The 12,886-nt window shown below is 38.3% G+C and overlaps 2 protein-coding genes across 2 annotated transcripts in view; one reads left to right on the top strand and one right to left on the bottom strand.

Moving 5' to 3' along the window:
- Window positions 1–660: 660 nt before the first annotated feature.
- On the bottom strand, window positions 661–6,992 carry LOC138059293 (ubiquitin-like protein ATG12). Its single transcript, XM_068904862.1, has 4 exons — window positions 6,809–6,992; window positions 3,767–3,903; window positions 2,767–2,829; window positions 661–977 (listed from the first exon to the last, which is right to left on the bottom strand). The coding sequence occupies exons 1-4, from the start codon at window positions 6,951–6,953 to the stop codon at window positions 918–920; spliced, it is 405 nt and encodes a 134-aa protein (XP_068760963.1). The 5' UTR covers window positions 6,954–6,992; the 3' UTR covers window positions 661–917.
- The window catches only part of LOC138059291 (actin-related protein 8-like), a 25,892-nt gene continuing 19,475 nt past the window's right edge, over window positions 6,470–12,886 (top strand). Inside the window, exons 1-5 of the mRNA XM_068904860.1 lie at window positions 6,470–6,528; window positions 6,999–7,125; window positions 9,080–9,364; window positions 10,543–10,650; window positions 12,065–12,238. Of these exons, the coding sequence (XP_068760961.1) occupies window positions 6,485–6,528; window positions 6,999–7,125; window positions 9,080–9,364; window positions 10,543–10,650; window positions 12,065–12,238 (738 nt within the window). The 5' untranslated portion in view covers window positions 6,470–6,484. The remainder of the gene's footprint in view (window positions 6,529–6,998; window positions 7,126–9,079; window positions 9,365–10,542; window positions 10,651–12,064; window positions 12,239–12,886) is intronic.

Raw genomic sequence — 12,886 nt, 5'->3', positions numbered from 1 at the left:
GTGAAACAAAAGTTTACGCTAATCCTGGATTAAGTTAATCGGCTTTCGAGGAACCGGGCCCAGATGATCTGTTTCTGAGTATAAGACACAGTACACTGAAAATATTAAGATGCAGAATATAATCTCATGACTCGTATGGTCCCATGCATGCTTTCATTGTAAAACTATTGAGAAAATCTGCATATGAGGTCATAAGCATTAACACGTGTGCTGGTGGGAGGGGGGGGTGGGTGGGTGGAAAAAGCTGTACACTCCTGCTGGGATTCCCATTAGATGCCAAATTAAAATGGCCTGAACTGAAATAATTATTGCCCAAATATTGAACTAAAATGGCACGAGGTATTAGTGGACCGACCTCACCGCTCTTGGTCTGTATGCAATGACCCTACTTTCCCCTGTCTCAGTCAATAAGTACATATTAAATTATTAAAAATATTCACCTACCACAACACAAGTTTTTTTACCAAGTCAGGGAGATTGCAGGTGACATGCATGTGTCGCTCACCAACAGCTGGCAATTCTAAGTCCCCTTGTACATTTCTGGAGTACATTGTATCTATCAGTTGTCGAAAATTTTTTGTAAAGTGATCTTACTATTTCATAGCAAATTTTATTCCAGGCAGTACATGAATATCAATGTACAACGGGAGTACATACCTCCTATCCAAATGGCATGCATTTTAATATCCATTACTGGTTTTGGTTTAAATAACAATAATAATAATAATTATTGAAACTATACTTTAAAATTATATTATCAGCCCTGGTTGCCTTGTCTTAATTCAACCTTCAACCTCAAACGAGGCAACAAGGTCCAGAAGAACAGGGTGCATGCATTGCTGCATCCTCACTGTGTTTTACTAAAAGGTTTATTAATGTTGGTTTAAAAAAGTAGTATTCCTAAATGATGTTTTCTGTTATCCCCAGGCCTGTGTCTTGCAATAATGAAGCACTAACTTGCCATCGGCTCCAAAGCACTAGAAAGCAAAAGAACACATAGTTAAAGTGCTACTATGACCAAGAAGTCACTTCTTCTTTTTCTTTGGATTTTCAAAACTATGTTATCTAAACTCTAAGTGTTTTTTCCTATTTAATGGGCCACCATTACTAACTTTAAAATTTTCAGGGAGCTGGAGTGAGGACAGAATGACATCAGAGACTCACTAGTTTAAGATGTAATGCGTGTGTACGTACGCGGCTGAATTAATATGCAGAACAGGAGTTTTGGGCTTTCGGACTTTTGAACTCATGTTTTGCATGTATAATAAGCTGCATTTAAACACTGAAATTTTAAGCTAGTAAGTATTGCCGTCACTTTTCCCTATATCCAACCCTCGGTCAGTTTTGAAAGTTAGTAATGGTGGACTGTGAAATTCAAAAAGCCTTTGGATAAAAATCAAAGCTCAAAATTTTGCCAGTCAAGTGTTAAGCAATCACACTTTCAAAAATTATCTGAAACAAAAAGGAAGTGAATTTTTTATCATAATAGGCAAGGGCACTTTCCTTTCATGAGAACTGGCTGGCCAGAACTGTCAGTTTGCAAAGAAAATGTGACAATTTGAAGGAACACTTGCACGATAATTCCTTGCATTGTTCTGGACTAGTACATATCATCCTCAAAGTGTGTTAACTTGAAGGCGTTGTAGATTAGTCCTTCCAAGTGCCGGTCTGGCCAATCAGTCCTAAGATTAAGATTTTTGCTTACTGTATGAATCCTAACCCTAATAATGATTATAATAATAATAATAATAATAATAATAATAATAACAACAATAACAATAACAATAATAATAATAATAATAATAATAAAGAAACTAGAGGAAAAGATCGGAAAGTATCAAGAGTTATGCTTCGAATTACGAGAATGACGAGAAGGATATACTGTTAAAGTGATTCCAATGGTTATTGGATGTCTCGGAGGAGGAATGAAGGAACTGAAAGTCAATATGAAATGAATATTTGATAACGATAACGATAAAGAGATAGAATTAATAGCACACGAGATAGCTAGAATTAATAGCAAAGGAGGGGCAAAAGACAGTATTACTGAATTTTTAAACATCTTTCAACAAGTGGGATGTGTGGGGGAGACAACTAGCCAGGCCTACTATATGGTGATGACCTTTCCTGTATTCTAGATTGCGGATATATTTAGTATATTTGAAATTTATTTATAGGAATTGGACAAAATTTTAGTTGGTTAATGCAAGAAATAATAATAATAATAATAATAATAATAATAATACCATTGTAAGAAGTGTACATAAAATGTTCATTGATATACAAACTACAGATATGAATTTATAATCACTTAAGAATAGTTATGATGGTGAAATAAAAATAAATTAACATAATAGACCACATTTAATGAAACAGTATTCAACTTCTACGCTCTATTGGTTCAATATCCTCTTGCACTTACCGGTAAATCTCCTGAGAATAATGAGACAAAGCCTGAATCAAGACCAAGCTCTAAATTTTACCACAACGTTTTTTTGTTAGGACTAAATATCAATACATTAAATTGCTTAAATTGTTAGATACGCGAAAAAACATTCCACCTTACAACTTAGACACAAAGCTATGATTTGATTGTGCCTGTCAACACAATGCCCCACCAACTTACTTGTCAACGAAATTGATCAGTGAATACTGTTCGAGAACACTTATTCTTTGTGAGTCCATTCAATATCCTGAATGCAGCGAGCAAATGATATTCAATTCTAAGTTATTTACTAATAGTTTCTTCTAGCAATATACACTTACGTCATATAAGTTCTGCAATGTTTGGTCTGGAGTTGGTGCAAAGCACTGGCCTACATAAACAAACTAATGAACAAAAACATCAGGAACATGTGAGGCAGCCAAAAATGATAATGTTAATGATAATAATAATTATTCTTATGGTAAATTGAAGGTGAAGATAAAATGATGTTGATAATGACAACGACAATGTTATTAATTTTTCAGACTCCTATTGTCCAGTTTCAGGTTCATCAGAACAAGTACACATATATTTACCCTGGGTTAGCAAGGACCTAAACTAGGACACCTCATAAATTAAAAAAAAATAGTGTTCAGTAACTAATAAACAATATTTTATTTATTGTTGAATTATGTCAAAATTCTGACAAACTGGATTAAGGTTGAGGTAATGAAAGCATCTCCTGTATTTTGAAACAGCAGTCCTTGTACATACAAGAAAAAAAAAATTAAACTAAAGGCTCCTGAAGAACATTGAACACAAGTGTCTTTAGGCAAAACATTTTGCAATTCTGTATGAAAATCTTGCCAAAACAGCACCTAACCTAACCACCTGTTGATCTCATGGTGGACATCAGAAGACTAACAGGTACCTACCGGTATGCCAGAAACTTGAATCATTCATTCACTTGGGCCCAAGACTGATATTTTTGGGTCATTTGTTGGGATCACAAGAAATAAAATCCTTCCCTTCTTGCATAGTGATAATAAAAAAATAATTTTTTATAGCATCACTGATTGGTAAGAAATTATATGCCGTTTTGTAAGTACATGTAATCAAGAAAAAGAAGCAGCTCAAAGTCACTGAGGTTGTTTTCACTCAATGTCTGTTTTACATGTACAAAAAACACGTAATTGACCTTATTAGCAAGTCCTTGTAGGTTCTTTGGTGCCCCTTGTTTCATGTTTGATTTCACATTGAGTCACCAGAGGAACATAACATGCCTTCCTCAGACAGAGCATTCATAGAACGGGGTCACTCTGCTGATTTACTTTTACTTACTAATGAATCTTTTGGCTGACACTTGATATACTTTCTAATGAACTCTATAATGTATGCCACTTGTTTAGTTCCATCCACTGTCCACTTCTTTTTCACCATGATTGGAGCATCACCAGCTGCTTTTAACAATACCTCCACTGAAAAAGAACAAAAAGATGAATGAATACAGTGTCATCAAAAGTAGTAAGCTGCAGCCAAATAGGGTGACCCATATATCATCATTGCCTGACTAATGGTATTGCTTGTGGGTTGCCATCTTGATTCTTCCCAGGTCTTCCCAGGTCTTCTTTTGTCGAAGTGCAAATTAGCCTACCAAGCCTCGATACCATACAGTGAATTGAAAAGAATTCTTGCTCTAAAATGAGGCTTGGTAGGCTAATTTGCACGTGGACAAAAGAATTATAAATGTGACCGCCATTTATGAATAAGGTCTATAGGCCACTGTAACCAACTGTGTGAAGTTACAAGTAGGCATTATATTTATCAATGTGCTCTCTTCTCACACACAATTTCTGACACAAGATTGACGTTAACATCATCATCACGCAAATATCAGCTTCAGATTGGATGAATTAGCCTTCTGTAAATTTATTGATATTGGATGTTGTCTCTGAAAAATAATGACCTCCTTGATAGCTGATAATGTCTCTGTGCAGACCAGGCAAGTGGGTGACTCAGCATTCACTTTGCCCCACCACAGGTGCTAAATTATGTGATGCAGGAGCAAACTTATTTCCAAGACTTCAAGTGCAAGAGGCACTTGCTATTATTATAGGAGTCTGCAGGCACATTTTTCTGAAGTGTTCATATTTTTGTTCTCTTTTCTGCCAGGAAGACTTTTTGGATGGGAGGATTCATTTTCCAAAATTAAGTAACAGAATGATTCTTCCAGTTTTAAATTTGCATCTGATCACAAGTTTTCAAATTAAAAATAGTACAAATCAAATTAAACCTTTGGTACGCAGTCTACAACACCATAAACTTTAAATCATATTAGAAGACTGTCATTTAGGATAATGCAAAAAAAGGCTATTTTAAGACTGAAAATCCAATAGCAAGAGGTTCCATAGACTTTGAATTAATAAGACAATAAGTCAACTAGTTAATTAAAGTGCCACAACATCAATTAAGTCAATATGTTCAAAATAATACAATGCATTTAAATTTGGAACGATAGAAGTGAGATAAGTCGGGAAATAGCCAGCCAAAAACCGCTAAAAATCTGTCTGCCATTACTCGGATGGCATTGGAGAAGCCTGCGATATTATGCAAGGTTGCTGCCTAACGGTCGCCCGCTCGCCTGGGGCGCCTTATTTGCGAGCGCGGGCGACCAAATTTCCGAACAAGTAGCCCGAACGGGCGCCTTACTTGATTAATCCTCACTCACATGTAAATATCATCCCAGCTGGAATTAATTAATTCTGGGCTCTTGAAAAAATGACTCGGGCTACTAACTATTAACCTTGGAAGCCCGAAGGGCTCCCGGACAATTTTCTTAGGCAACAGCCTTGATTATGTAAGCGGTCTTCACCCAAGACTTGGCTCGTGACGTCATACGCGCATCGCTTCGTGGGCGTTTGACAAAGCGAACAAGGAGATCAAGGAGCAATGTATATATTATAAGTAAAAAGCAACTCGGTGATCTCTCACATCTCATAGACGGCATGGGAAATTAGCTGCATTTATTTTGAACGTTGCACATATGACGTCAGACCCCAGGCGATCCCGCGAGACCCAAGCCTTTTCCTTGCTCACCGTCATTTGCCGTTCGAGTAATGGTGGACAGCGAAAACCGAAAAACTATGTTACAATAATTATACTTTCTGTGGGAATTTTGAGATAAAAATTGGCATGATACCTATTTAGTACGTCTGCTTTCAAAATCTAGAGAAAAAAGGACATGCAAAATTTTCATCGTAGTGGCACTTTAAGCTTTTTGGGGGTGCCCAGTTGTTCTATGAATTTTTCACTCAAAATGATTACCTTATGGAATCGAAAACAACTTTGTTAACTTTGCATTGGTTGAAGTAAACTCCCAGCTTCCCCTACTCAGGACAGAGTGGGGAAAGGGCAGTTACAAAACACAGGTCACAGGTCACAGGTCTCCTGTGGCCTGTGTTTTGTACCTGCCGGCGGGAAATGATTACTTTTGACACTTGGTCAAGTGCTCCAAAGGGTGGGAAAAAAACCAGTTAATTTCTCCCAAACTACAAGTCAAGTTATTTGGAGTTGTTTTGTTTCTTTTGTTTACATAATTTCTGCTCCGGTACCCGCAGAAGGAATGATTGACATACCTGCCAACCCCCAGAGTACAAAAGTCTGGAGACATTTAAAAATCTTTGCATTGTAAGAATGTCATTTTCGACAATATCTGAATACTCTCCGAAAATCACCTGAAGCCCTTCGGAATGTTCCCGAAGTTTCTCGGTTAGAACAGCAATTGCTATTGTTCCCATAGCCAAGCCAACTTTCTACCACATATTGCACAATTTGATTGGCTGATTTCTGACCAATTATGGTACTTGTTAAATATAGCCTATATCAATTTACGTTTTCCAAACCTGAACAGCTCAAATGAGAGCACTAGAATCTGCTTCTTGTTTTATTTTCCTTTTTGACGTCTCAAAGATAACGAAATTAATGAAAAAATGTTGAAAACGGCCACGATAGGTATTTCCCGGGAGATTTGGTGCTCTAACCAGGAGACCGGGAGATTTGATGAAAAACTTGGAGACTCCCGGGAAAACCGGGAGAGTTGGCAGGTATGCAATGATGTAGTTCTGGACTCCAAAGGCAAATTTGAAAGACTGCAAGCTGGAAGCAAGTTGAAAATGTGTGAAGTTTGTAAAACAAAAGTGACTTCTCTTTTGAGGAGATGAGTCCCTTGGAGGTGGGGTTGTCTCAATAGTTGGGCATTTTCCAGTTTGATCGCCCTGGATTGCGAGAAGGTGCTGGGGGTACAGGCGGGGATTTCCGTTGACCGGTGCATTATTTCCGCAAATCAATAATATTCTACTTTCTTTTTCGGTGGCTTCACCTTACCTTTCTTTTTAGACGACTTCTTGGAGCAATCAGTCCCCTGCGCTTGGGAGGTTTGATTATTTGCAGGTTGCATTGGTTCTGATATTTTTCTTTGTACTTCGGGCGGATCTGCTTCTTTTCCTTCTCCTCCTCCCGCGTCCGCCATTTTGAATTTCCGAAGTTATTGATGCGCATGATCTCGTTGCCTCAGAGTTGAGTTACGCGGGCTCCGTACATCAAAATGGTGGTATGGTTCCCACCTGATAGACGGTAGACAGATAATAATTATGCCTCGTGGAGTGAAAGCTGAACGCCCAGTTCCAACCGAATCAGTAGAGGTTAGAATACTGTATTTCAGTAATAAGCATACTTTTTGAGTAATTTAAGTCGAAAAAAACTCATATCCAGAACTGAGTCCTTGGTTCCAACCCAAACTTCTTTATATATAGCTACAGTCTCAGACATAAATAGTTGGGACACTTCATGTCAACATCTTCTGTTCCCTCCTTGTGCGTTCTCTGCCTCTCTCAATGTTGTTTATTGCAGTACAGTCGCCAAATCTTTCACACCAACATTGAGAGGGAAGGAAGAGGCAGAAGTGTCCCAATGTTCTTTATTTTGAGAGGGTAATACATGATTAACCCAGTAAAGAATTTTCTAACACATGGCCCTCTGTAATACAAAGGTCAGACCACAACACCGGGAACACTGTCCCCTACTCTTTTCGAATAGTGTGTGGGATCTTTAACGTCCCACAGAGTTAATGAACAAGGGTTGTGAGATGGGACCTCCGGCTTATCGTCCTTATCCGAGAAGACTAGAGAGTCTAACCATTTGCAGATGTAATTACAAAGGCAGCACTTTCTCCTCAGTTATTTAAAGACCCTAAGTGTTGGTCCGGCTGGAGTTGAACTCACGACCTCCCGCGTGACAGCCCGGTGCTGTCAACCCCCGCCCCCCTTTACAGCAATTAGTGGTAAAATATGCTTAGGTATGGATGATATGAGCTTACTAACAGTCTTGATTGGTACGGAATAAAAGGTGTTAATAACTCGGGTCTTGAACGCAGGATATGATTCTCTGGTAATTTGTTGCTCAGTGACCTGTTTCTCTAGCTTACGCAAAATTTTAAGGCTTGCGCTGAATACATTGTTGCGAACTGGATATTGCTAACATTAAGGGTTTCTTTATATAAAATTATATGCAAAAAAAAGAAAATGACATTCCAAAATAAAGACTGCTTAATTCCTCCCCTTAATTATATTAAATAGAACATCCCCAAACTTAGGAAGTCACAAAGTTCCCTATATATTAACTGCGTTACTTGTGACCCCAGCACAGTTCTATGTCGTAATCTGTTAACACCTACTCAAATTCTTTACATTCCTTCTCCAAGACAGTGTCAGACTTTAATAGTTGGGACACTCTATGTCAACATCTTTTGTTTCCTCCTCGTGCATTCCCTGCCTCTCTCAATGGTGTTTATCGCAGTTCAGTCACCAAATCTTTCACACCAACATTGAGAGGGAAGGAAGAGGCTACAATCTGGGTCAAAACACTTTGGGACACTTGTCAAATTTTGGGCGAAAAGTAGAGAATTTACTGTAAATGTACATGCTTCCATCGTTACATGAGCAATGTGTGCTCTTCTTTCGCTGCCTTTTTCGTGCCGCCCTTTCCCCCAGACAATGTTGAAACATACCAGCGATTGATGAACAGATCTTGAGTTTGGAGACCGTGAAAAATCAACATTGTAATGGGGGGAGGGGGAAAAGCTCAAATTGTCCCAACAGTTTTGACCAGGATTGTAGGTTACTCGGATCAGGCTGTCGGATACTCTTGACAAATCAATGCTATCACAAATGTAAAGAAGTTTGGTTGGAACAAGGGCTCGCTTCCAGATATGAATTCTTTCAAAGATCGGGCTGTCAGATACCCTTGACAAATCAAAGCAATCACAAATATAAAGAAGTTTGGTTGGAACAAGGGCTCAGTTCCAGATATGAATTCTTGCGAAGATCAGGCTGTCGGATACCCTTGACAAATCAAAGGTATCACAAATGTAAAGAAGTTTGGTTGGATCGATCAAGGACTTGGTTCCAGACATCATTATATTTTCGACTTAAATCATTCAGAATTTACATTTATGTTTATTAATCGACAACGTTTGCACATCAAGTCAAATTTATCCTTATTACCTTACTATCCTTATTTTTACTGATTACTAAATTTTATTTTAGTTGAAAAATATATTTATTTTCATTTGAATGTTATTTTAAAAACTATGATCAGCCCCTACAGGCATCTACTGTTGTGATTCTTCATCCTGGTTCAACCTCCCTGTGGCTTGGCCGTGCCACTGACCACCTACCGCAGAGCATTCCACACGTCATTGCATGGAGGAAACCTCCGGAATGCCCTGTGGAGCATCCAGATCAAAGCCTACTTGTCAGAGATGGTATAGATTGTCCAGACAGTGAGACACAGAGAGAGCTTGCGCTCAGTGTAATTGAGCAAGCAATTTGGTCAAGAAAAGCATCATCTGGATCAAAGAAACAGCAAGCCACAGTTTCACAGGTCATTTTCATGATCAATGAAGTAAAATAATTTTATTTGGTTTTATTTGGTATAACAATGCTGTTGTTTTAAGTATAAGTAAGTAAGTTACTTTATTTATTCATATAAATTATCGCATATGAGCGGAGACTTTAAATGTAAAGGTGTAATAGAGAAAACAAAGAAACATGCATGTAGTGTTGAAGTTGAAAAAGAAGAAAAAGAAAAATATGGAAACATAATGCTGTTAATTGATTGCTTTTCACAGAATACAGTTGCATTCAAGTGAGGATGATAGTGACGTCCATTTCAATTTTCTCCTGAAAACATTTATATTTAGACTCTGATGTTCTTATGTTGTTGGGCAGATTGTTCCAATGTTTGGCCACTCGAAAAGTGCAGGACTTGAAGCATGTTTGGTCTTGGGAGGAGCAGCTTAAAATGGCTGCGAATACTATTCACTGCTTTGCAGGATGAACATTTTCTGAATAATATTTTTATGATTCCGTGCTTGGTCCTGAATACTGTTGTAGACCAGAATGAGGGCTTGTTCGATGTGTCAATGTTCCATGTTCTTTTAGTTCGCGATCTTCAGTACTTAGTTCTTTGTAGGAAGTTGATGTTGGACTATTCAGTAGAGTTCTCAGAGCAAATGCATGTATTGTTTCTGGTTTAGTACAAAGCTTCAACCCTTCCTGATTAAGTCTGGTTTGTTCACACTCATTCTGATAAATGCTATTCCGGATTGCATAAGCTGGTACACCAAACAGACTATATCATAGTCTGTTTGACAATATTAGTAGTTACAGTGCGACGCGCCTTACCATTGCCACCTAACAAAGTTTAATAAAACTTATACGCCAATCAGGGTGAGTGAATTTGATGGACAGTCATCCCTCCTTGCAAAGTTCGCACAGTTGTAGTGGGACACCATTGAATGGGTTGTTTGAGTTGACGTACTTACACGTAATTGTCAAATGTGAAAGTTTGTTGGGTGGCCATGGTATTAGACCTGTCGCACTGTAAAGGAATAGATGCGTACTACCCAAGTACACTGTAAGTCTGGGCTTTGAAGTCAGATAATTTGTAGCTGTCAAACCTTTCCAGTAACTAATCCACATAAGAACTGGATGTTAATTATCTTCTTTAGACTCTCAAGGGCACATGGTGTTTGATCATTGTACTGTTTGACTTTGCAGGTGTCAGCTTTCAATGCTAAAGTAGAAGCTGAACAGCATGTTGATGAGGAGTCTTCCATTAAGTGGACTGACACAAGCACAGAACCTCCCATTATTGTTGGAGAACCTGTAAGTTTAGCAGCATTGTAGATGAGGGCATTTTTAGTAAGCTGTTCATCTTTCCTTAGTCCTAGCAGTCTTGTTGTTTCGTGTTTCAGGCCACATTTTCACTTGTCTTTGCTATTTTTTTCTTTCTTATTTCTATCTATTGTAAATGTTATTTTCTACATACGTGTATTATCAGCCATTTCTCCTTGTAGCTCAGGTGGTAGAGCAGTGGTTCATGATCTAACCCGAAGGTCGTGGGCTCAATTCCCACCCTTGTCAGAGTTTTTCTCTGTCCTTATGTGGGCCCAATTCCATTTGTAGGGCTAACGCCCACATAGTTTATATGGGTAGAAAACTAGCGCTTCACGTTACCCTCCAATGCTTAATTCTGTTGAAGTATTAAGTGCTACACGGCCAACATTTGCAAAAAACGTAACCCTTCCTTGTACTTGTACATATCCATTGCTGTGAAATTGACATCTTAAATTCCCACAACCTGCTCCTGTCTGACCTTGTAGCTCAGTCGGTAGAGCAGGGGTGATCTATCCCGAAGGTCCTGGGTTCACTTCCCACCCTGGTCAGACTTTTTCTCTGTCCTTGTGAGGGCCCAATCCCATTAGTAGGGCTAATGCTCACATGGTTAATGGGTAGAAAACTAGCTCTTCACGTTACCCTCCAATAGTTCATTTCGTTTTTTCTCGAGATGTATAACTTTTCTCAGATGAACTTACCTAGGCAAACTTTTTTTTCTGGGTCTTTTGTTGTTTAGTTTGTCTGATGTAAAGATGGACACAAGACGCAGAATGTGTCTCGACAAACTTTCCACTTTAACATGTCTTCGAACATGCACTGAACTGGATAGTTGGTCCATCACCCATTATGTGTACTGTGCCCATCTTTATACTTGACGAATTTAACAGATGCAGAAAAACTATTTGCCCAAGTTCATCTCAGACAAATAATATTGCTTCTTATAGTGTATAATGTATAGTTCATCCCATCTTTATACTAGACACTGATAACATGAGAGTCAGACTTCATAACTCATCTGGCCAGATTGTGTGTCTCTGGTATAAAAACAGCCTTTTCCATTAATGTTTATAAATTTATTATTATTCTATATGTTTCAAATAACCTTTTACTGATGGCTGCAGTCCGGCCCAGGATGTGTGAAATAGGCAGCTACGACAAGTGGTCAGGGTATGGACTTGAAACCTAATGGTCCTTGTTTGAATGTTCCCTGTTCAACTCCCTGACAGCAATAATATTGTAAAAAGCCGACCCATATGCAAGCTATCAGCTGAGATTGTAAAATGTACTTTGATTTTATTCATACAGACGTTTGTTATTGTTATTGGCTGTGACTTGCTCTTTTTAGGGAATAGATGAACAAGAGTTTTTTAAAAATTTTAAAAGTTGTCACTGTTTTTTTAAGGCTCTGTATATTCATCCAGATGATTCATACACACTTCACTGGCCAATGAAAGCAGGACGTTTGAATCTGCACAGTGGACCTGGTGGTTCACTTACGGCTGTCTGTGCTGATCTGGAGACTCTATGGGCTTATGCTATCCAAACACACCTCACTATTCCACTTCGAGACCTTGGGGTTGGTGTAAATTGTGGTAGATTAATGTTTAGATAGTTCAAGATCACCTTTTAAAGAAATTGTGAGTTTTTTATTGTTTGGACTTGATTGGTAAGAAGAGGAAGTTACAGGCTTTGTTGAAGGATTGGGGGAATGAAAAGTGAAAGACCTGAGTTCATTTGCATACAATGTACAATGTACACATTTCATTTGTAGTGTGAAGTCAGGTGGAAATTTTCCATTACCAAACATGATAGTACCCTAAACACCGGTTGATAAGCCGCACCCTGAGTTTAAAAGCTAAAGATTTAAAAAAAGGAAAATTCTGATGAAAATTCATACCTGTACATGTACTTCATTCTGTGAATGTGTTAGCTTAAATTAAAGTCTGTGTCATTTTGGACCGACCATTCAGTTTATTTGCACTCTATAAGTAAGACTCAAATACACATTTTAGTCTTCCACATTCTATATAAAGAACATGACAACTTGTTCAGATATGTACATGTAATTAGATGCATGACAGTGAATTCCAATAAGTAGCGCAAAGTGTCCCCTTTTCCCCAAAGTCAACATCACCCGTGTCTCGGTATACAACCTGTGACACAATAAATTAATATCACAAAGTGTCCACCAAATGCTGCTCTGCAAGTTAGAAGAAACAGCTGC

This window comes from Montipora capricornis, chromosome 8 (genome assembly GCF_036669925.1).
Source record: "Montipora capricornis isolate CH-2021 chromosome 8, ASM3666992v2, whole genome shotgun sequence".
Classification (NCBI taxonomy): Eukaryota; Metazoa; Cnidaria; class Anthozoa; order Scleractinia; family Acroporidae; genus Montipora; species Montipora capricornis.
Note: the sequence above shows the minus strand (reverse complement) of the source record. Positions and strands in the feature narration are given on the sequence as shown.